The following is a 23,162-nucleotide window of genomic DNA, read 5'->3' on the forward strand; positions in this document are numbered from 1 at the left end:
ATAGTTGGAGGGGAACAATAATTTCAATATGTCAGACTTGGAGATTTTAAAAGAATACAAATAAAGAAAGAAAGTAAAATAAAAAGTACATAGTTAAAACGCAAGAAGGGATACGATACATGCCCATCTCCTATGAATGGACCCGATTCTTAAAAGAAGAAAAAAAGGTGGAAAAAAGAATAAACCAGATGTGAGATCTAAACCTCTTGGATCAATTATAGAAAAAGAAAGGAAAGAATAACAAGATATACGTGAATTTGAATCATGACTTCACTTTTAAAAGTATACACAATTATATATAAGACTCTTTAAGCTTGGCACATACATGTATATTCAAGTAATCTTAAAGAGATATAGCGATGTTTTATATGGTATAGGGAAATGAGCATGGGTTTATATGAACTCATACCCTTACCCTTAGGTACACCTCTGGGCTTAGCCCCTACAATTATGAACACAACATCATGATGTCTTTTGCGTCAACATATTTTCTTGCATCGTCTATGTTATGTTTATAGCTTCTTGGTATGTCCTTATGCAATGCTTCAGGGAGCTCTTTATAGTTTAGCCGCCGATGAACATTTTACGTTAAGTTTTTCTTTTAATTTTTATCCTTGCTGATTTTTAATTTGAAGTATCTTATTTAATCATGAGCAGCCTATCTAGTAACAAATAACTCTAACACTTTTTATTGTTTTTTCTTACCATAGACATTTTTTTATGGAGAATGTTGTTATATATGAATATTGTTGAGCAATTATCGTTGTCGATTAAAACATTTTCATGTTGGTATCGTTCATATCATTCATTCATTGTCCTTCAATACGTGGGAAATGTTCTATACTAGATGCTATTGGGTAGCTTGTGCATGATCTTATATTTGAATTTACTTGTATGTGATTACATGTTAGTGCCTTCTGAATAAACTTGGATTTGGTATCATAAACTGTGATTTTGTTGTAACTGATGCAATAATACTATATGTTACTAATAAGGGCGTAATCAAATACCGAATAATCTTATGATAAAAGTGAAACCCCCAAACAAACCTAAGTAAATTATAATGCAAGCTTATGTATTAAAATCATAATAAAAATAAGTATTACTTCCCCCGGATCACTTTAATTGATTTTTTTGTCTTTTTTTTTATGATCCACAATATTAGATTTTTTCGGATATTAAGAAGAAATTAATTTCCTTTATTGTCTTCTAAATTATCCTTGGAGTAAAAAGTCTTGAAGTATCAATTATATTTCAGATGAATAAATCTAATTAATGCTAAAAGTTAAATTTCTTAAGAATACAAACAAAAAATAAGGAGTACAAAATTAAAATCTCCATAAAGACACGTAGTCTTCCCTCCATATGTATCTAAGAGCCTGTTTGGCCAAGCTTCTAGGAGGCCAAAAGTACTATTTTTGGTAAAATAAGTACTTTTTCAAAAATTTAACGTGTTTGGCCAAAATGAAAAAGTACTTCTTAGCAGCAGCAGAGGCAACTTTTCTGCTTATGAGGAGAAGCTACAAACTCTAGCTTCTTCCAAAAAGCAGAAAGTTAATTTATTCAAGATAAAAATAACCTTACAATAAATTTATATTTTTCAAATTATCCCTCATTAATTTAATTTTTCTTTTTCTTTTCCTTTTCCTTTTTTTTCTGCTATACATTTATTCTCTTTTTTATTTTAATCAATTTTTTATTCTCTTTCTCCTATTCTTAAGAGTAGATTTTAAATTTATATTGAATAATGTATTTTGACATATTTAAATTATTATGTAAATAATAAGTAATATCAAACACTCAATACTGTTGCTTTGGAATAACTGATATTTATATTAATTAGAATTTTTAATTTATATTTTTACTTTACGTTTTATATTTTAATTGAATTCTTTTCTACTAAATGTTTAAATTTATTTTTCTTTTCTAAATAATACTAATCGCAAAATCTTTACTGTCCTTTTTCGTTATTTGATACTTAAAAGTAGTTTTTTAAAAGATTGGCAAACACGATGAGTTTGCGAAAAGCAATACTTAAACGAATCGGCCAAACACAAACTAGTTATTTTACAAAAGTATAAAAATACTTTTAAAAATAACTAGTTTTTGACGCTCGGCCAAACGGTCTCTAACTCCCAAACGGGAAGCGCTAACATTAGACGGATTTGGAACTTCAAAAATTACAAGCCCCAAAGTTATCAGTGAGCTTCAACGGAACTCGGTTGAATTTGAGATTTTGACGTAGGTTCTGAAATAAAGGGTTTAAAAATTGAGTTGACACTTGTTACTGGTTTCTTCTCTTGTCAAGCTTTTTGATTTTTTGACCTAGGGTTTGAACAACCTTGTGGATCTTCTGTTGTATTGTGTTGTGTTGCGAACGATTAGTATATTTTTCAAGGGCCTAGGTCCTTGATTTGTAGGCCTCACTTTACTGGTACTTTTCCTGGCTTTTGCGTGATAACCAATCACTGTTGTTCATTGAATTGTTTTAATTGCATTCTTATTGAAATTTTGCGCACAACGACAAAAACCATGCTTATTCTTTGGAGTAGTATTTTAACCAGATAAGGTTGTTTCGATTTACCTTGTGAATTGATATCTGGTATGATGGTTATTTCTTTTGAGGTGGGTCACATAGCATGGTATGTTAAAACATCATGATATCGGTGAAGTTATAGTGCAATATGAATGATGTAATTTTATAGTTTGTCAAGTCTCAATTTATTTCTGTTTCAATTGTTGGAAGTGTTTGATTTACTGGATTTCGGTGAGTGAGAAGAATCAACTGATGATTTTATTCGATAGACAAAATTCTATTATATGTTTTGTATAGAACATAATCAACTGCCTTACAATGTAACTAATCCATGTGGTAGATATGTGTGATTGAGGGGCAGGAACTCTAGCAATTTTGACACCCAAATGCATTTTAAATCTAACTTTCATTGTTTACGTATTTTGCTGTTTAATGCAGTTAAAGATGGGGTCTGACTTGAGGAGGTGGGTTTCAGACAAATTGATGTCTCTTTTGGGGTACTCACAGCCCACGGTTGTTACTTACGTTCTTACTCTTTGTACGTTCTCTTCTTATATTTTAATAAACATTGATTAGAGTACCTACATTCTGATGTTAAATTGTTGTGGCAACATTGTTCATAATATCACTTCAATGCAGCTAAGAAAGCTTCATCACCTTCTGATCTAACTAATCAGCTCGTAGATATGGGAATGTCATCCTCGGGTGAAACAAGGGTGTTTGCTCAAGAAATTTTTTCTAGAGTTGAGCGCAAGACGACAGGGCCAAATGTTAGTATTTCTTACAGTTTCAGTTATTTCACTGGGTTTGACTAGTGAGGATTCTTTTGGTGAAACATTGCGCTTTATCTCTTAAAATTCGGTATTTCTTGTTGCACCAGCTGTATTTACAACAAGAAAGGGAGGCTGCAAAGTTGGTGAGGAAGCAAAAAACCTACACGCTTCTGGAGGCTGATGATGATGATGACAATAATGTTGGTGGTGAAAGTAATTCTGTGTCCTCTCAGACTAGGAAAGAGGATACCCATCAGAAGAAGTTCAGGAAGAGGGTTGAGACCCATGAAGACGAAGACGAAGACGAAGACGATGAGGCATAGTGCTTATACTCTTCTTCTTCTTGATAGAATTCGGTTTTGTTTCTGATGGTAAGCTGCCCCAATAGTGCTTGTTGTATTAACAGGTTTCCTTCTATTGACTAAATATGATGGTGCAGGTAGTTAGGAATGTGGGCGATGAAAGACGGGTTAGGAGACGAACTTCCCTAGATGAAGATGACAGTGACAACTCCGAGGTACAGCTTATGGTGTATTCTTTCAACTTTTTTGCCTGTTCACCTTCTCCATACCCAGAACTCCCCAACCATTTGATATTACTTGCATGTTTTGCTGTTGCAGTCAGAAGAGGAAATACTTCGTGACCAAAAGGAGAGGGAGGAGTTGGAACGACATCTCAGAGAGCGAGATGCTGCAGGAACTAGAAAGGTGAGCAATTTTAACATCGTTTGAACCTCTGTGGGCTTAGATAGCATTTGGTGCTTTTATGATTTGAATTCGCTGTCAGGGGTTTGGGTGGAAAGGTATGTTTGAGTAATTGGTAAATCAATCTATTAATTCTTCTGTTTCAGAGTTGTGAAATTGAAGCATGAATGCACTTTAGGCAATGAAAGATTGGTCCCACACAAATACGAATCTAGTGGGGTAGTCTTGTGGATTTGACTATCTTCTAATGCATTTGAAACCAGCAATTTTCGATGAAGCTTTCATTTAAGTTTTTGTTGGTTTAGTTGCTGTTAATTTGAAAGTTTAAGACTGAGGTACATATGCACTTGGATCTTCTATGTTCTATTTGCTATCATATATACCTTCTATTAGGTTCCCGGTCTGAGCATCACATTCTTTGATTGTGTTTGTGCATTGATATAACCTATATTTGAATGTCTCTCTAGATTCTCTCTGCCTTTCCAGGGTAGGGGTAAGGCTGTGTGCATCCTACCCTCCCCAGACCCCACTTGTGGGATTACACTGGGTTGTTGTTGTTGTTGTCTCTTTACCTTATAGAAAAAATAGTTGCTCTTTTCTTCATAAAAAAATGTTGCTCTTCAAAAAATGTGGCATGCATGTGCGAGGATTTTCTGTGTTATTTTGCTAGCTTTTACATCATTCTGTGAGAGGTTTTGATTGATATCTCTTGTTGAAATTATTGGATATGATTTCATCCTGTGTCTACTAATGGAGGTCAGACTTATTTCTTGTGTGCTGATGGTATTCAGTTTCATATTTCTTTGCTCTAATACTACTGTGGTATTTTTGTCTTCGTTAACAGTTGGCAGAGCCAAAATTAACAAGGAAGGAGGAAGGTACTTGCTATAGATACAGTTCCTGCTGTACATGTATTTGTTTATTTTTCTTATTCTTCAGTAGAAAAAATGAGAATTTATGCAAATGAGCTCATACATGGATAACTGCAGAAGAGGCAATCAGGAGGTCTGATGCGTTGGAGCGAGATGACATTGGTGCTTTAAGGTTAGTCACCATACAATCTAGTTCAGTATTCTATTATTATCTTGCATCTCACAAAATCTTCTAGTAACCACGTCAATCCATCATGAACTTGCAACTCTTCTATTTGAAGTTCATTTACTTATCTATTTTGTCCAAAGGAGCTAATTGAAGTTGGTGCGTCGCTTTTACCTGTGGTATTATGTTAATAGTTTTAAGGAGGTACTTGAACTTTATCTACCCCCCCCCCCCCCTCCCCCCCCCCCAAAAAAAAAAAAAGGGGGGGTGGGGGAGCAGATGAAATAGGCCTGTTGTGTTGGGCTTAGGAAACATTATCTTGCTTGTTAGTAGATAAAATGGCAAGGGACATGAATCGGAGCTTTTGTTGGTTGGAGCTTGGATGTCATTTTTCCCCGCTTATTGAGTATTCCACTCTTAAAGAAGAAGGAAAAACTAGATAGATCTGCTTATATAAGTTCAATTTCGGTCCAGCCTAATCTGCTTTAAGATAAAAGACGACGCGATAAGTATGTACAGATTGGGGACATGGTTTGACCGAAGTCATTTGTCAAATCAGCATCTAGTTTGCATGAAAAGTATAAGTGGAGCATCAAGCTCTTTTAATACGGAATACATCTGTATGGATATTTTCATACTTCCTTCATTCTAAACAAGTTAAAGACGCGATGATGTTCTTCAAGCAGCTTTTCTTTCTATTCAATCTTCTGTAGTCTCCAACTCGTGGTTGTTTAATACCCCTAAAATGTTGAACATCAAGACACGAGAGTCCATATTTGAATTTGCAATGCAACTGTGGTTTGCGCATTCACTGTGACCTGTGCCAGAGAACACCAGCTCATGATAATCTATCTCCTCTTCCTTAAACTTCTTGCACTTCAGAGTTGAGGGGAGATAGTACTAGTGACAGGAAAAGGCACACTGTGGCGTTTGGACTAGAGAACTATGTTTCTATTCATCCTTTCTTGGATTGATTGGGTGTGTAATTGAGAAGCACTTATTCGTCATCCTTATCATTTCTGTTTCAAAAAAGTAAAATAAAATTGAGAAGCAGTTGGGTGTTAATGTCTAACAAGGTTTTTGTGAAATAGACTGATCTTTTGTAGATTGAATGGCTTCGTGCACATTACATTTTCTAGTGCATTGCATTCGATACTTAGTTTTACTTTACTAATGTATTTGTTATTCTTTGTCTTTTTCTTGTGGGATTTGGGAGAAGGGTGAAAGAAGAGGGGGGGGGGGGGTTCTGTTATCTTCAATTTAAAATAGACGGTCCAATTTTGGGATGAGGTACTGTATCTTTGCATCTGGGCCTCCATGAAGGACAATGTTGAATTACAGGCCTCAGTAGTCGGATTTGCTATAACTATGTGAAGGATTTAGGGCAGAAATTGGAAACAAATTTACTTGTGTGAACAATTTGTTCGGGCAATCTCAGAATATCTTCCTAAGCTTTAAAGAATATCACATGCCAATCCTTATTATTTTGCACATTAAGTATTTGGCTCTTTAGCTGGCCGCCAATCCTTGTTATTTTGCACATTGTTGAGTATTGGGCTGTTAAGCTGGCATTCACAGATTATTTTCACTCACGTCTCAATTTCACTCTGATCCAGGAAGGTTTCAAGACGAGAATATTTAAAGAAGAGGGAGCAGAAGAAGCTAGAGGAACTAAGGTATTTAGATGAATGTGTATTGTAGTTTACAGTCTCTTATTGTATGGAAGTTAATTACGTTTTCTTATGTTATATAATCTTAAATTATTTCATTCTGGTAAGTAGTCAACGTATAACCATGTTTGTGGTATTTCAGAGACGATATAGAGGATGAGCAGTACCTGTTTGAGGGAGTGAAGCTGACAGAAGCGGAGCAACGTGAATTAAGGCAAGGAAATACACTTCGCCTGCTTTGTTTTGATGCTTGTTCTGTCATAATTCTTATTATAAGATTGCGTTTCCCAATTCATCTGATTTCTTCATTGCAATTGATTCCATGCCGAACTCACTCAGTGGCACTTGTTTATTTGAAGACTTATTCTTGCTATTAAGAGATTGCATGATGTGGAGTGCATCTCTATTTTCCAGCTTAGCAAGATTTTGAATCCCATAGTGGTTTGTGTTTATCATTCTCTTTTAGTAGCTTATATAGAAATGGTTTTTACATGCCTTATCTTTCCTGCTTTGGTGGGAGTCCTACTTCTAGTTGACGTGAAGTCATCCTGTGTTTCTCATCTGTTGTCTCTTTGGGTATGAACTTGATTTTATCTGACTACTTGTTCAATGGTTGTGATAATATGCTGATTCCAGCTCACTCAATGTGATATAATTTCATCATTCCCTTATCATATGAAGATACTGATGAGTACTAACTGAATTCTTGTGAACGTGGAATTAGTGCCGTTCTGCATTTGCCTTTATTAGTTTTTGGTCTAACATTCTCTTAAGTAGACTTTGATTGAATCCGGGATTGCTTTACATGCGCATATGCTATTGTGTACTCAGGACCTTTGCAATTTTGCAGCTATAAGAAACAGATATATGAACTAGTTAAGAAGCGATCAGAAGACACCGATGACCTAGGCGAGGTAATCGATATTCTGCATATTTATCGCTTCCAAGAACATTTTTTTGATGTAATACATTGTTTTTTATTGTTAGCATTTACTGCTTTAATGTCTTGCTTGTCATAGTTCCTGGCATCTCCTTCTCTTTCCTTCCCCCACAACATATGGATAAAAGGTAGACAGGAAAAATGATGTCTAGATCATCATTGCCAGTGATCCTTCCTTGTCTAACCTTCCTTTTGTGAAAGACTCGTTTTTGTTCTATCGCCAGTATTATTTCTTCTATCTTCTCTTAAGGCTTGAATGCAATTTAAGGAGCTTCGATAAAAATGCTGAACATCTAGATTTGTTGTGTAAATTATATTTTCCGTCCATAGTTGAAATAGTGGATGATTGTACCTTTTTTTGTAGTCCTTTTACGAAGTATCAATAACTGGAAGAAAAAACCTCAATTTCTCGCTCTTACCTTTTCTGAACAAACTAGTGGATGTTGGTTGGAGGTGCGCGGTAATCTGAATTTTAGCAATTACTGGAAGCCCTGTGTTATTGTTTTCTACTTGGTTTATTTTCTTATCCCATGTTTAATGTTCCAAATTATTCGTCAGATAGGTCTAAATCAAGGACAATGAGTTTGATGCAATTTTACTAGGGCCACTGATCTGAAGAAGATGTGAACTCATTGTAAAAATATTGGAAAAAAATTGTAAAAATATTGGAAATTGGCAATGGAAATTAAGTTGATTAAGTTGAATTCTATTCCATGTTCCAGTTTATGTCAGATTTCGTGTGGAAATCCCTTATTGTTGTTTTTATTCTAAATACAGTATAGGATGCCTGATGCCTATGATCTTGAAGGCGGTGTAAATCAGGAAAAGAGATTTTCGGTGGCTTCGGAACGTTACAGGTTAGTTATATTGAGAAAGATAGTCGTAACAGTTGCTCTAGCATACGGAGATGCGTAAAAGTGCTATTTGGTCTTGGAGAGTCAATTTTTTAATTAAATTTTTTATATGGGCTTGCATTCTGTTTTGACATTTCCAGGGATCCTGCTGCTGCTGAAAAGATGAACCCCTTTGCAGAACAAGAAGCATGGGAGGAACATCAGATTGGTAATCTCCAATTCACTGCTGCCATACTCAATGTTTTTGATGAACTTAGGAAGTTTTCTAGTCTCTAAGTTTGGAGTCATCGCAATGCAGGGAAGGCAACACTTAAATTCGGGTCAAAAAATAGGAAGCCCACATCTGAGGACTATCAGTAAGTTCTAGTTCCCACCCCCCCCCCCTACCCCCTAAAAAAAAAAAAAAATTTAAGTGTACATACAGAAAGGATGGTATGGAAGAATTGGCTTCTGTGCTTTACAGTTAGCGGATTTTTCTGTATCAAGGATCTGAAGGTATTTGTTTTCCAGCTAAATCTTATTATTCAAACCCGAGACTACTTTGGTGCAGATTTGTTTTTGAAGACCAAATTGAGTTCATAAAGGCAGCAGTGATGGATGGTGTTAATGTATGTCTGCTTATTCAATGTTGTCAACATGTTGTTATGCTAAATCTCCTTTCGCTAATTTCTTGATCATTGGTTTAAGGCCGTCTTTGGTTTGTGTGCAGGTTGACCAAGAGTCTCCCGCTGAGTCAATAGAGAAGTCTATGGCGAAATCAGCATTTGAAAAACTTCAGGTATCAATTTATCAGCATCATGTTGTGGAATAGAATTAGCACTTATGGGATGTTTGGTATGCGAACAAGTTATAGCAGGATTACAATGTAGGGATTATAATACGTGGATTACATAACATGTTTTGTGGTAGATGTTCGGTTCATTGGATTAAAATTGAGATTTAGGGGTATAATATAAAACTTGTGTTTGGTTTTCCACTAGATAAACTTGGATAAACTTTTTGTTTTCAGTTTTAACCTCGGTCTTCTTAAAACACTTTGGGAGAAGAGCTTTGGGGAAGGGCATCTTTGTCTTTTGATTATTTTATCTCAGGATTAGCTAACCTGGGATAGTTATCCCACATGGAATTTAGTATACGAATCAATGGATAGGAATTGATTATGAAGGTCTGCATCTATAAAGTTTTGTCTTTTCTGTTAGAATTCACTTTTGCTCTCTGGCTTTTGCACATTATTGTACTACTAGGTTTTTATTGAGACCATTTTTCTAAATTGACCACGGGTTGTACTTTCCAATTTTGTTGTGTTTGATTATTGAAACTCATTTTTGCTGATCGTCTTTCCTGTATACATTCTTTAGGAGGATAGGAAGACCCTACCAATATATCCCTACAGGGATGATTTGCTCCAAGCTGTTAATGATCATCAGGTTAGGTTGGTTGCTTTGCATTTGTTTTTACTTTTCTTTGGTTGTGGTCGCAGGCTAGTTATAATGTCCTTTTTACTAAATCGTTGTGTAGACACTATTTACAAATTTGTTGCTTGTTGCAGGTTCTTGTTATTGTTGGAGAAACGGGTTCCGGGAAGACCACCCAGATACCGCAGTATCTACACGAGGCGGGGTATACCAAACGCGGGAAGGTATGGATGTCTCTTATATAGAGTATGTACCACACCCTCCAAAAATAAGGAGGATATTTTTTTTAAGAGGCAGAGACTGTTTTCTGGGATAGCATTGACTACCATGCCAAGGGAAGTGGCTGGAACTAAAACAGAATGACGCCTAATTAATTGAGGGATATGCTATCTTACAACTCCTTTTTGATAAGTACTTTGGACTATTCACATAAGCACCAGGAAAGTGCTGATGTTACAAAAGTCCAGAGGACTTCCCCTTTAGTTCAGGAGTCCAAGAAGTCCACCAATTAGTCGAAATCATTTACACTTTTTAAGTTTCCCCTGCAAAGCAGAAGTCAATTAGCATCTAAATTCGACATAGTGTATTGCTTTTGTATTTCATTCAAAGCATCTATTGTTTCTCTCTCTAGACTCCCCGAGTACATTAAGGTTTTCTTCATAAAGCTCTTATACGCTTCCTACCTCTTTATCCCCGCCCGCTATTTATAGCATCCATTAAGGTCCTTGCTATGCCGACTGTACTTCAAAATGATTAAGGAATATCCTCCAGATTTGATTGACAGGAGGATAATGCATAAAGAAAAGGTTTATGGCCTCAGTTGATTGTTCACAAATGTAACATCTACTGCAAGGTATAACCCTCCCTTGGCTGCAGATTATCCTTAGATACATCCTTATGCATAGCAGTCCTTATAGGCATCTATTCTAGAGGAGTTTTACTCTTCCTGAAAGTTTTCCAATGCCAGAGAATATTCACACCATTTCCCAGCAAAAGCTTGCAGCAAGATTTTTCGGTAAACAATCCTTTCTCTTATCAGCTACCTCCTCCACATATGCTTTGTAAATCCTTATTAAAATGGATGGAAAGAAGAGAACATATGTTTTCTTGTTTCCTTTTCAGCATTGCCGAACACTTAAGGAAAATAATAGAATTCTCTCCATGATGTATTTGAATCACCAAGTCCCTACACCCGTGTTTCTTGGTCCAAGCATAGTGCAAGTTATGTTGTCACATACAGCTCCATTTCCTTGGAGGAGGAACATGGTTGGAGCCAGCAAAGAGTTGGCAATCTCAGTTCAAAACAAACTTTGCTACAATTGCCCTCCTTATCTCTATTTATAATGTTGAAAACTTCTCAGTTCAAACTCTGGCTGTTGCTGTTGGGCTCTCTGTTATTTTAGGTTTGGTTTGTGGGTCTTGTTTCTGCAATTCTTGAGAGTTATCTCTCTCTCTTCCTCTTTTTTTTGTTGAGAAGGTTACATTTGTTGTATATATTTTAACTGCACCAAAGCTAGTCTACAACAACAACAACAACCCAGTAAAATCCAATCAGTGGGGTCTGGGGAGGGTAGAGTGTACGCAGACCTTACCCTTACCCTAGAGGGGGTAGAGAGGCTGTTTCCGGGAGACCCTCAGCTGAGATACAATAGATCCGTGACAACAAAACCAAAACATAATCAGCAACGTGGGAGACAACAAATAAATGGAAAAGCAATAACACAAATATTATGCAAAGGTGTGAAACACAACATAAATCGCTAGCAGTGCTAGACAAAACACTATCATACTCGTCGGTACAAAGAGGGAAACCGGGACAAAGAGGAAAACCGCTTGACTACCCTTTAACCTACAACCCTAATGCTCGACCTCCACACCTTCCTATCAAGAGCCATGTCCTTGGAAATCTGGAGCCGCACCATGTCCTGTCTGATCACCTCGCCCCAATACTTATTGGGCCGCCCTCTAGTATAGTCATCCATAATTACAAAAGGGGTACAGGAAGATATTAATTCTTAAACTACTTACAAGGATCCTATAACGTCAACAAAAGACTCTAGATCTTCCATGTATTCTTGCTTACACCAAAAATAGTAAAGGGATACAAAATACATTTTCAGTTTCTGGATGGGGCTGTATTTATCTTCAAAGCATCTTTGGTTTCTCTCATTCCATATTGTCCGCCAAATGCAAGCTGGGACAATCTTCCGTCTCTCTTTCTGGTTGGAGGAGCTACTATATCTTTTCCAGCATTCTAGAACATCTAGGGTATCATTTGGCATAACCCACATGATTCGTTTCAGATTAATGAAAATCCTCCATACTTGTTCTGTTATCCTGCGATGCAAAAAAAGATGGTTGATTGTTTCTGCCTCTGCTCTACATAAATAACATCTGGAGCATAGGTGGAAGCCCTCTTGATTAGGCTATCCTGAGTCAAAATCGCTTTTCTGGTCAAAAGCCATGTGAAGCAAGCCAGTGTTGTCAAAGGCGCGCTTTAAGCGCGCTTAAGCCCTGAAGCGAGGCTCAAAACACGTTGAGCGTTTCGCCTCGCTTTGTGGGCGCTTTAGTGTCGCATCAAAACTCTAACACATACTTTTCCTTGCCAATGAGTGTAATCCTGAAAAGGCGACCTTAAACAATTGATATTTCACTTTATCATGAATTTTTTTTAATTTCTTTGTCCATATATTTGTTATTCATGCTTATAATGATTATTCTTGGACTACTATGCATATTTTTACTTTTTTTCCCGTTGCGCCTTTTTTCATTAAAGCCCATGCTTTATTTGCGCTTTGCGCTTAAAGGCCCAACGGACCTTAGAGCATTTTTGCGCTTTTCGCCTTTGATAACACTGAAGCAAGCAACTCTGTAAGGAATTGTTGAACTTCTCTTTTCCTTTGATTAAAGACCTTTGGAAATCTTTCCACATAGCTTTTATGAATTGTTGAAGGCTTGCTTGTATCTTGTGTATTCATTCTGTAGCTGTCCACGAATGTGGTGATACCTGTGTGGTCACCTTATTTGCAGTTCAGTTAATTGGATTGTCTGTCACTATATTGCTACGGGAATAAATTTTTGGGGAATAGTTTTTTTATCTTGAGGTAGGAGGAGCATTTTTCAAGGGTCCTGCAGTATGGTATGTTAACTTTGGTTGATTCTGTGAGGACTTCTCCACTGTCATTTTCTTACTCCACATCTCTGTGTTTCTATCTTTAGAGATCTTTTAGCTCATCTTACTTTTGCAGATTCGTTGCGTGTTTATTCTGTGTCCCTTTCTTTTCACCGTTGTTTTACTTTTGAGCTTGGTTTGGTCAAAATAATGAATGGAACCTACATATTCATGGGCTGTGTCTCTGCCCAACTAAAGGTGCGGTAGAATGAAGGAACTTCCTAGAGAGGTTTTCTCTGTTGCCCTTGCAGCAATCCCAAATAGGGAATAGGGAAGCCAGAATATTTGGCTATCCTAAATCATGTTTTTAAATTTTAGGAGATGAATCCTACATGACTTTCTGCCTGTAATCTTGTAATATAGGACAGCAAGGCCCTCTGCCAATTCCTTATTTTTTTAGGCAACTCGAAGTTTTTGATCATGAACCGTAAATTTTGTAGTGATTCTTTTTGGCAGTGATTTATTGTCATGGCAATGTATTCTCCCTCATGGTTGAAGCCATTAAACGCCTATTCTTAGCGATGTAAAACTGGAATCAGAAATATGGTTTATGCTTGCTGAAACTAATATTTGCTTCTCACAGATTGGATGTACTCAACCTCGTCGGGTTGCTGCAATGAGTGTTTCTGCACGTGTTTCTCAAGAAATGGGAGTGAAACTTGGGCACGAGGTATGCTTCAGATGATATGTTTGCTCTTACTAATAAGTAGATGATGTGTTTGCTCTTCATTTAGCATATGTAAAGGTTGAAAAGAGGAAAACTGGTTTTCATGTAGTTTTTGCAAGAATCCTCTTGATCGTGTTTGAACTGAAACGTTTTTGCTAATCGAGTTCTGGTTATAGGTTCTGGTACATCAGAGAACATCAAAGGCTTCTGCATTCTGATCTTTATTTATTATCTGCTCAGTTGTTCGCGTAATCTCTTGACATTGTCTTGTTCAAATGATATTTGTACCTTAGGACTTGGACATACATTTTGTCAATCTTTACATCAGCTTCCAACATGTAATGATTGAATCTGTCATGTCCAGGTTGGCTACTCTATTCGCTTTGAAGACTGCACTTCCGAAAAAACATTGCTGAAATATATGACTGATGGGATGTTGCTGAGAGAATTCCTTGGTGAGCCTGATCTAGCAAGCTATAGGTCTGTGCTGTAGTAAATGATTTTATTGGTATTCCTTACCCAACTCCCAAGCCTTTTGATTTGTCTAATCAAGTGTTTGGCTTTTCAGTGTCATCATGGTCGACGAGGCTCACGAAAGAACACTATCCACTGACATCTTGTTTGGCTTGGTTAAGGCAAGTTCTCCTTATTTTAGCCATTAAATCTTAATGTGATGCTCACTCTTGGTCATAATTGGAAGCCGCCCTTTGTTTGGTAACTGAACAATGGACATTATGAACTCTCTACTTGTTTGTTTTGTCAATGCAGCATGCATACATGAAATTGGACAAAAACTCTTGTTACTGGATATATCCTAATTTTCACTACAGTTCAGGAAGAGAAATCTAGAAAAAAATTAATGAAAAAAAGAATCTCCTCATAGAAAGCCTTTTCCATTCGGCTCCCCAAAATTCTCACTTTGGTTCTCCAGGCAAGAAATGGACTTTTCCCAACTTTCTTATACTTTCTTTCAAAGGAAACATGCAACAGAAAATGTTCTCTGTTGTTTTCCCTTACCTAGTTTCCAAGCAAATGATTAATAATGTTACGGTAGCTGGTGGGCTTGTATGGATTGGTGAACTAGGATGGGGAGTATCAAACTTTACATGGTCTCATTTGACCTTCAATTGTGACATTCATGAGTGGGAAACTGCATCCTATATCACCTTCTTGTTGCTGATATAGCTACTTATTTTGTCACAGGATATTGCTCGATTTCGGCCTGATCTAAAGTTGCTTATTTCAAGTGCGACTCTAGATGCAGAGAAGTTCAGTGATTATTTCGACTGCGCTCCAATTTTTAAAATTCCTGGAAGGCGGTTTCCAGTTGAGATACACTACACAAAAGCACCAGAGGCCGATTACTTGGATGCAGCAGTAGTCACCGCTCTTCAGATCCATGTAACTCAGCCACCTGGTGATGGTGATATCTTAATCTTTTTGACTGGGCAGGAGGAGATTGAAACAGCGGAGGAGATCATTAAGCACCGGATAAAGGGTCTGGGTACAAAAATTGCTGAGTTGATAATTTGCCCAATATATGCAAACCTGCCAACAGAACTGCAGGCCAAGATATTTGAGCCCACTCCTGAAGGGGCTCGTAAGGTTGTCCTGGCTACAAATATTGCTGAAACATCATTGACAATTGATGGGATTAAATATGTTATTGATCCAGGATTCTCTAAGATGAAGTCTTACAACCCTCGGACAGGAATGGAGTCACTACTGGTCACCCCTATATCGAAGGCGTCTGCGAACCAACGGGCTGGTCGATCTGGAAGAACTGGTCCTGGGAAGTGCTTTCGATTATACACTGCTTATAACTACATGAATGATTTGGAAGATAACACAGTCCCGGAAATACAAAGGACCAACCTTGCAAATGTCGTGCTCTCTCTCAAGAGCCTTGGGATTCATGACTTGCTGAATTTTGACTTCATGGACCCCCCGCCAGCAGAAGCTCTACTTAAAGCGCTGGAACTGCTCTTTGCCCTTAGTGCCCTTAATAAGCTTGGCGAGTTAACAAAAGTAGGTAGAAGAATGGCCGAGTTTCCTCTAGATCCGATGCTGTCCAAGATGATTGTTGCCTCTGACAAATACAAGTGCTCTGATGAAATAATAAGTATTGCTGCAATGCTTTCTGTGGGGAATTCTATCTTCTATCGTCCAAAGGACAAACAAGTCCACGCGGACAATGCACGGATGAACTTTCACATGGGCAATGTGGGAGATCATATTGCTTTGCTAAAGGTTAGTTGCTGTATGATAATAAACCTGTTTTGGTACAATCATATTCCTGGTCAATATAGGTTTTTGTGGCATGATGATGCGCTTTGCATATCTTCTTACTTCATATTTGTATCTTCCCCTTGGTCAATCCTGCCTCTGAAGTATACCCCAATGGGTAGAGACAAAGTAGAAACAAGTTTCCATATGGTGGACTTGCCTCCAAGAGGTAGTTTTCTGGGGTCGGAGGTAGGCATGACAAATTTTCTGACTGTTGAACAGTAAACCAGAATAAAGAAATGTCTTATATGATCAGGTGAAATTAAGTGCTACCATGCGGGTATATATTTCTTTTGGTGTCAGGGGGAGGGTACGTCTGTAGGATGTTAAAGAAAATGCAATGTCTTTATCACACTTCAAAATAATTGTCATGTCATGATAACACACTATCATTATTTATTGACTTGAAATTTAGCTGGCTACCTTCAAATAAACAAAAGAAAATCTAGTTTGCAGCTTGAATGCATGCTAAAAATGGCTTTCTTCTTTGTCTACTGTTGTTCTTCAGGTTTATAATTCCTGGAAGGAAACAAACTTCTCAACGCAGTGGTGCTATGAGAACTACATCCAGGTTAGTATCAAATTCTTGTTTTATGCTGTGACAGTCTCCTCTTTTTCATGAAAGACATTTAATAGCTAAATAAAATGCATCCAGGTTAGTTTCAAATTCTTGTTCTACGCTGAGTTAGCTCTCTTCTTTTCCTTGTTGAAGGAAGCCATCTAGCCCAATAAAATTTGTATTTAGCTTTGAATCATGATTCTGTTGCTACAAAAATATTTTAGTGCTATCATGTTTTGTTTAAATTTCACCAGTGTCATTAGAAGATCATTTTATCCACGGGGCTTTAACTAAAAGGGGCACTTATTATTAGCAATAAAGAAAAGGCCATTGATATTTTTCCATTCTGTAGATTTTTATAATAAGATGGGCTTAAATGGAGCGACATGGAGTAGAATTCATAGGACCAAACTCAATTTGATTGTGATTGAGGCTTGTTGTATTGTTGTATCACATACATGGCTACGGGAGGAAATTGCCCCTGACAGGATTGCAACTTTTATGGAAGGGGTTGGGGGGAGTGATTGTAACTTTAAGTGATGAGTGATGTTGATTCATCATTGTTACTTGTAATGTTTAATGAAATGCTCTTTTAACTTTCTAGGTCAGAAGCATGAAGAGAGCCAGAGATATCCGAGATCAATTGGAGGGCCTGCTGGAAAGGGTGGAAATTGAGTTGACTTCAAATATTAATGACTTGGAAGGTATAAAGAAGTCTATTACATCGGGATTTTTCCCCCACTCAGCAAAACTACAAAAGAATGGGTCTTATCGAACTGTTAAACATGCCCAGACAGTTCACATTCACCCCAGCTCAGGTTTAGCACAGGTAAAGGATTTTGTTTACTTAGAGATGGAAAAATAAGTAGAAAAAGATGTTGCAAGTTACAAGAAGCTCTAATGCATTGTTTGCTCGTGATGTTAAATCTAGGATAACTAATCCATGTATTATTTTATACACCAATTGGTCTATTATCTTATCCCACCACCATGGAATAACTAATCTATCTACAAGCTATACATGTGTACAAGCACCAAAAGGACAAAAGCACCTTTTGTCTTTTTTCTAAAAGCCTATGAAGACCAAATATCCAACTTCCAAGGGTATAATTATAAATTCATTATTTTTTAGTTTAAAAAGTAAACAAATAACTTAGATGATACTTTGTATACCCAATTTTAGTGCAATGAACCAAACACCCAACAAGAAATAATCCATGTACTATTAATTTTCGTATTATTAATCCCTGCATTACTACTTCCTACATTATAATCAATGTATAACTTGTGTTCGAACCAAACGACCCCTAAGTGTTTGGGAATGTGAGTCTCAATGTCTCTTTTTTCACACCACCTATGACTCCTAGAGTTGATTTTACTTTCATCCTCTAGCATAAAATGTTATGTTGCTGATGAAGTCTTCCCACTCATTCATAATATTCCTCCCCATTCCGTACCCAAAAGGGAGTATAGTATTTTTGGTCCTCCATCCCCCTTTTTGCGTACTTTTATGATATCACTCTCTCCATATATCGTGGTTCTTCATATATCATAACCATTTTCCTAATAAGGTTTTTCCGAAAACTTGGAGATCTTTCATTCCAACTGTCTAAGTGGAGTCCCGTAGGAAGATCCTTTGAAGCATTTCCAATTTACCTATGATACTGGCCGGTGCGTGAAGTAATGATAATGCACGTAGAGATGCTACCGGAATCTATGGAGCAGACTTTATTGGAAGTACCCAAGGGTAAGCTCAGATAAGTAATTGGAACTTGGAAGAGTTTAGAGTTCCAACCACAACACTTGTGCTAAATGTTCAATATTGTTAATGTCATCCATCAGAATGCTATCACACTTCTTGAGGTTGATCTTGAGGGCTGACAATGTTTGGAAACATATAGGAACCTGCCTAAGGTTATCTCCTTGTATAATGTTGTGTCACAAAACTGCAAACAAGAGATGTGGACCTTCATTGTATATTGTACCAGATTGCGGTAGAGAAGTCCCTCAAGCAACTACCTGCGATAGCTATCCATTATTTTACCCAACACTTTGAGTTTCAAGATGAATAGCATGGAGATGATGGGTCATCCTCTCTCACGCCCTTGAGCTCCAAAAATCACTCGTGCTGCCATTCACTAGGACTGAGAATTTGACCACTGATATGCATAACTTGATCCCTTTCTCCACCTATTTGAGTCAAATCTTCACATTTTAGATTCAGGAACTCACAAGGTTTAGATTCAGGAATTCACATGATTATAGGCCTTCTCAAGGTTTAGTTAGCACAAGAATCTCGACTTCCCTACCTCCTTCTGGGATCGACTACTTCGTTTGCCACCAAGATGCTTCTAGGATCTGTCTTCTATCCATGAAGACATTCTGAGAGGTTGAGTCTATATTGTCCAACACCTTCTTTGATCTAGTTGAAAACACTTTAGAGATTATCTTTGTTGATACTCCCACTGGACTTATAAGAGGCATGTAATGATTGGTGTTCATTGCTCCTTTTTTTCGTACGATAACTTCAAAGGATGTGTTGAGGCTTCTTTCAAAATTTGGAGTCTCTTAAATCAGTATTGGCAAAGGCTCATTTAAGGTGTGCTTAAGCCCCGAAGCTCTAAAAAGCTTAGGGGTATGCGCTTCGCCACTTAGGCTGCGCTTCAATGTAGGCAAAGCACCAAGGCACGCACCTCATTGCCCATAAATTCTATGTTGATAGAGCGGTAACAAAACAACAAATATAATTTCAAAAATATATATTTATTGTTAAGGAAATCATTATGAAAATAAAATTGTTACTTTTTTTTTGCATTACATATATATTTTTATTTATTTTTGCTTCGTTGTGCCTTTTTAAACTAAAACCCACACTTTAATTGCGCTTTGCACTTAAAGCTTTGATAGACCCGGAGTGCTTTTTAACGCTTTTCGCCCTTGACAACACTGCCTAAAATGCAACAATGGTTTTCATAACCTTTGATTTGACTGTTGAATGCTGTTGGAAGAACGGTTGATGAATCCATCTGGTCCGGAGTCCATAGTACTTGCACGATTCTCTGCTGCCTCCCTCACCTCGTCTTCCCCAATCTCCTTGTCCAACTACTCCCTCATATCATGTCCTAATTCTTTTTATAACCGTGGTGGGCGGGCCAACTTGCGCGCACCTCGACTAATTCCACGGGGTACCTGCCACCTCCTACCAGCAACAAGTACTAGGTAACTCTATTCGCCAAGGCTTGGATAGATGGGAAGAAATCACCTAGTATTCTTTGCCTCCGCTAGGATTTGAACTTGAGACCTCATGGTTTCCACCCACTTCATTGACCACTAGACCACACCTTGGGTGCTCATATCATGTCCTATTTGATGGAACAATAGCCTTTTAAACTTAGCTTTCCAACTCACCTCATGTTTATACAAACATGCGCTATCACCCCTCTTATCTCCTCTCCTCATATAGCCCTCTATTCTCTTCCAAAGACTCTTGAAGTTTAGCCTCCTATTCACCACTGCTGCCTGTGAAAGAATCTTGTATCAGTCTCCTCCAACCACAAAGCATTCGATCCCCTTTTCCCCTCTCAACTTCCACAAACTCATAAACTCTAACATCTTCACCTCTACCCTTCCAAGATCCTCCCTATTCCACACCTGTATGTCCTTTTGGTATTTTCAACTTCTTTTCGAGTTTGAATGATGGCATGCCTGTGACTGCAATTCAATTCCACCAGTGCCGCTACTCTATTTACGAGACTTTATCCTCAGCCTCATGTTCTCGAATCTGAAAGGGGCGTGCGTGCTTCTTCCTCCGCTACCATCTAGCAACTAGCATGATGGGTTAATGGTCCTCGATCAGTACCTCGACTGGGGAATCTGTGGTATGTTCAGTACCATTTCCTTCCAAGAGTTTGATGCCAAGAATCTTCGCTAGCGTTTGGACATAGATTTGATTGAAGCTTGAAAAAAGAGTTTTTGAAGTCGCGTTGAAAAATATTTTTTGAAAGTTGAAGTTGTGTTTGGACATGCATTTTATTTGAAGAAAAGTTGAAGTTTTGTGAGTGGAAGAAAATTTTCACCCAAAAACCTCCCTAAACCAATTTTTGAAATAATTTTTCCGAAAACGCGATTATATTTCATAAACAAATAATGTTTTCAAATTTTTTCTGAAAAAATGAAGTCAAAATCTATGGCCAAATGGGAGCTTCATTTCTCGTTTATGACGTCGATCCTTCAGCCGTGGCCCATATGTAACTAGCTTCTGTCAAAGGAAGATCATAGTACGGTTTACTTTGTATTTTTAGGTTGAGAAGAGAGGCAGTCTGACCTTTTCCTTCTTATGGATTTATTAGTCCTGTGATGCTCTTCCCTGGCAACTGGTATTTCTGTGTGTTGTTTAGCTAATTATGACTGAGCCAGCCAATGGGGTCTTATCTCCCCCACCCCTCTCATTTTAATCCTTCCACGCTTTCAAATAGCATGCACTCAGTTGTTGTGCTTTGTATTTTTAAGTTGTCAAGACAGATAATGTAACCTTAGTGATGATAGTAACTTCATGAGAATCATTTGCTCTTGCATATTGTAGGTGCTCCCTAGATGGGTTGTCTACCATGAGCTGGTCCTGACAACTAAGGAGTACATGCGGCAGGTTAGTCCACCTCTCCTTTATCTCTCTTCTTTTTGTTTCGTAGCAGGGTTATTATTGTGTTTGCTTGATTATCACGGAGATTGTAATTGAGGGTTTTCCTGGCAGGCAACTGAACTGAAACCCGAATGGCTTGTAGAAATAGCTCCTCACTACTATCAGTTGAAAGATGTTGAAGACGGTAAGCGTTCTAGCTCTCGTGTTATTTTCGGTTTCTGTTTGTCCTGCTTTATTGGTGCCTCACAGCTAGACTACATCCCATCTCCTGGTTGAGGGACTTGCAATCCAACATGAACTTTTGGTTTTAGGCAAGGGACTAGTTGCATTCATTTTTGTTTTCAATAAAATATTGATATTTCCATCGGAGGAGGGTAGGATTGCACTTTTTGTTTCATAATTAAAAAACAAAAACCTTTTACAGGAGGGGTCATATAAACTTTTTAATCATTGCCTTCTGTAGTCCCAACTTCAAGTGGCGTGCGACTGCAGAAAGGTAAAATGAAACCCCTTACTTTTGGCAGCCATATGCTACTGCTGGAAGGATATCTTATAAGCTGCATCTAGTTTCATTTATTAGAGAATTAGATCCAACGAGCCTTGCTGCAATGGAGTCATCTGAAGGCGGAGACTTAGTTATTTAGTTTAAAATGCTTATCTGCTTGATGCATATTAGGGGCCAAAATATCCGAAGTATAATCCTTATCTGCTTGATGCCTATTAGGACCAAAATATTTAATGTTGAGGCATTAATTATCATATTTTTTTGGAGGTTTGGCAATTGGATTTCATTCCAGGAAAAAAAATGATGTCGTTCCAATTGTTCTATTTAAATAACGTAATATTGTTATGTTTATATGCCTTCTGCAGCTAGCTCAAAGAAAATGCCTCGCGGAAGTGGCCTTGCATCTTAGGATCAACTCCTATTTTTGCAAAAGAAAAGAGCATTGACAAGAGAGTGGTTTATGCTATGAAAATCTGCTCATTATACTGCTAGGCAGGACTCTGCTAACTGAAGAGGTCCATGGACATTAACTGAGATGATTAGATAACTGTATATATGATTTTGTAGATTGATTTTTGTAAATTTACGGCTGTAATTTTCTGTGCGTGCGTCTTTTTGATGTATTTGTTGTATTAGGGAGCTCAACTGTCTGATTAATGAATTGTGGCATTAGTACTGTGTATTGGTTATGTAATATATAAATTGTGGTTAATCCATTTGTTTTATACGACGAGCTTGCTATGACCGAGTTTACAAAAGAAAATAGTGGTAATTACAGAAGAAAACTATTCTTGTTATGCGCAAGTATTTTAAATTCAACAAAGCTCACCTCTAATTCCTATACTCCCTTTGTTTATATTAAGATGTTTGAGGGGACACAAAGGGGAAGGCAATTTGATACTATGTAGAAGTCTGGTCATAAATTAGCTCACTGCCCTTATTACTCTATTTGATAACTTCATTTTACCCTTTTTCCGACTGTAACTTCATTTTACCTCTTACCCCATGTTATTTTTATCAAATTTTAATGAAGGGATATACTAAATCGAGCAGCATTTCCTTCTCGCCAGTCCTCTAGATCTTGTAATTTATGGTAACATTTCGTTGAAGATCTATATTTATTCTTAGAATGTCGGTAAGAGAAGATAATATTATGTATTTGGAAGTGTCATTTGGTTAGGGGATGTTATAACGATCTAAATTAGAAAGATATGGAGTTGATATGATTGACTTTTTGCTAATATTATTGCGCTCCGGAGTAGTGGTAAGGTTTGCGTACACACTAACTTTCCCAGAATCCACTTGAAGAATTTTACTAAGTAATTGTTGTATTGCACGACAATTTTGTAATAACGACAATAAAAGCAGGAACTCTTCGTGTTGATAATGAGCTCGACGATAGTC

General features: G+C 37.4%; 1 protein-coding gene across 4 annotated transcripts; it reads left to right on the plus strand.

Annotated features, from left to right (window-relative positions):
• On the plus strand, window positions 2,119-22,488 carry LOC109234572 (pre-mRNA-splicing factor ATP-dependent RNA helicase DEAH1-like). 4 transcript variants are annotated; one of them, XM_019400608.1, is made up of 27 exons: window positions 2,119-2,434; window positions 2,975-3,074; window positions 3,176-3,306; window positions 3,417-3,626; window positions 3,749-3,826; window positions 3,930-4,016; window positions 4,858-4,891; window positions 5,003-5,057; window positions 6,668-6,727; window positions 6,864-6,935; window positions 7,572-7,635; window positions 8,439-8,518; window positions 8,656-8,723; window positions 8,814-8,871; window positions 9,066-9,123; window positions 9,225-9,293; window positions 9,874-9,942; window positions 10,065-10,154; window positions 13,686-13,772; window positions 14,134-14,249; window positions 14,338-14,404; window positions 14,973-16,019; window positions 16,564-16,626; window positions 17,219-17,443; window positions 21,197-21,259; window positions 21,365-21,437; window positions 22,124-22,488. In XM_019400608.1, the coding sequence occupies exons 2-27, from the start codon at window positions 2,981-2,983 to the stop codon at window positions 22,165-22,167; spliced, it is 3,162 nt and encodes a 1,053-aa protein (XP_019256153.1). In that variant the 5' UTR covers window positions 2,119-2,434; window positions 2,975-2,980; the 3' UTR covers window positions 22,168-22,488. The 4 variants fall into 4 exon arrangements, with proteins under 4 accessions (XP_019256153.1, XP_019256154.1, XP_019256156.1 ...); XM_019400609.1 differs by having other exon boundaries at window positions 2,119-2,241; window positions 22,124-22,440; XM_019400611.1 differs by lacking the exon at window positions 2,119-2,434 and having other exon boundaries at window positions 2,975-3,049; window positions 22,124-22,440.

The sequence above is a fragment of the Nicotiana attenuata genome, chromosome 11 (assembly GCF_001879085.1).
Source record: "Nicotiana attenuata strain UT chromosome 11, NIATTr2, whole genome shotgun sequence".
In the NCBI taxonomy this organism is placed as follows: Eukaryota; Viridiplantae; Streptophyta; class Magnoliopsida; order Solanales; family Solanaceae; genus Nicotiana; species Nicotiana attenuata.

Bases quoted from the DNA above. Each gene is read 5' to 3' on its own strand.
- LOC109234572 (XM_019400608.1), top strand. From the start codon at position 2,981: ATGGGGTCTGACTTGAGGAGGTGGGTTTCAGACAAATTGATGTCTCTT. The intron at 7,636-8,438 runs GTAATCGATATT...TTCTAAATACAG, and splicing joins ACACCGATGACCTAGGCGAG to TATAGGATGCCTGATGCCTA. The intron at 16,627-17,218 runs GTTAGTATCAAA...TTAACTTTCTAG, and splicing joins GCTATGAGAACTACATCCAG to GTCAGAAGCATGAAGAGAGC.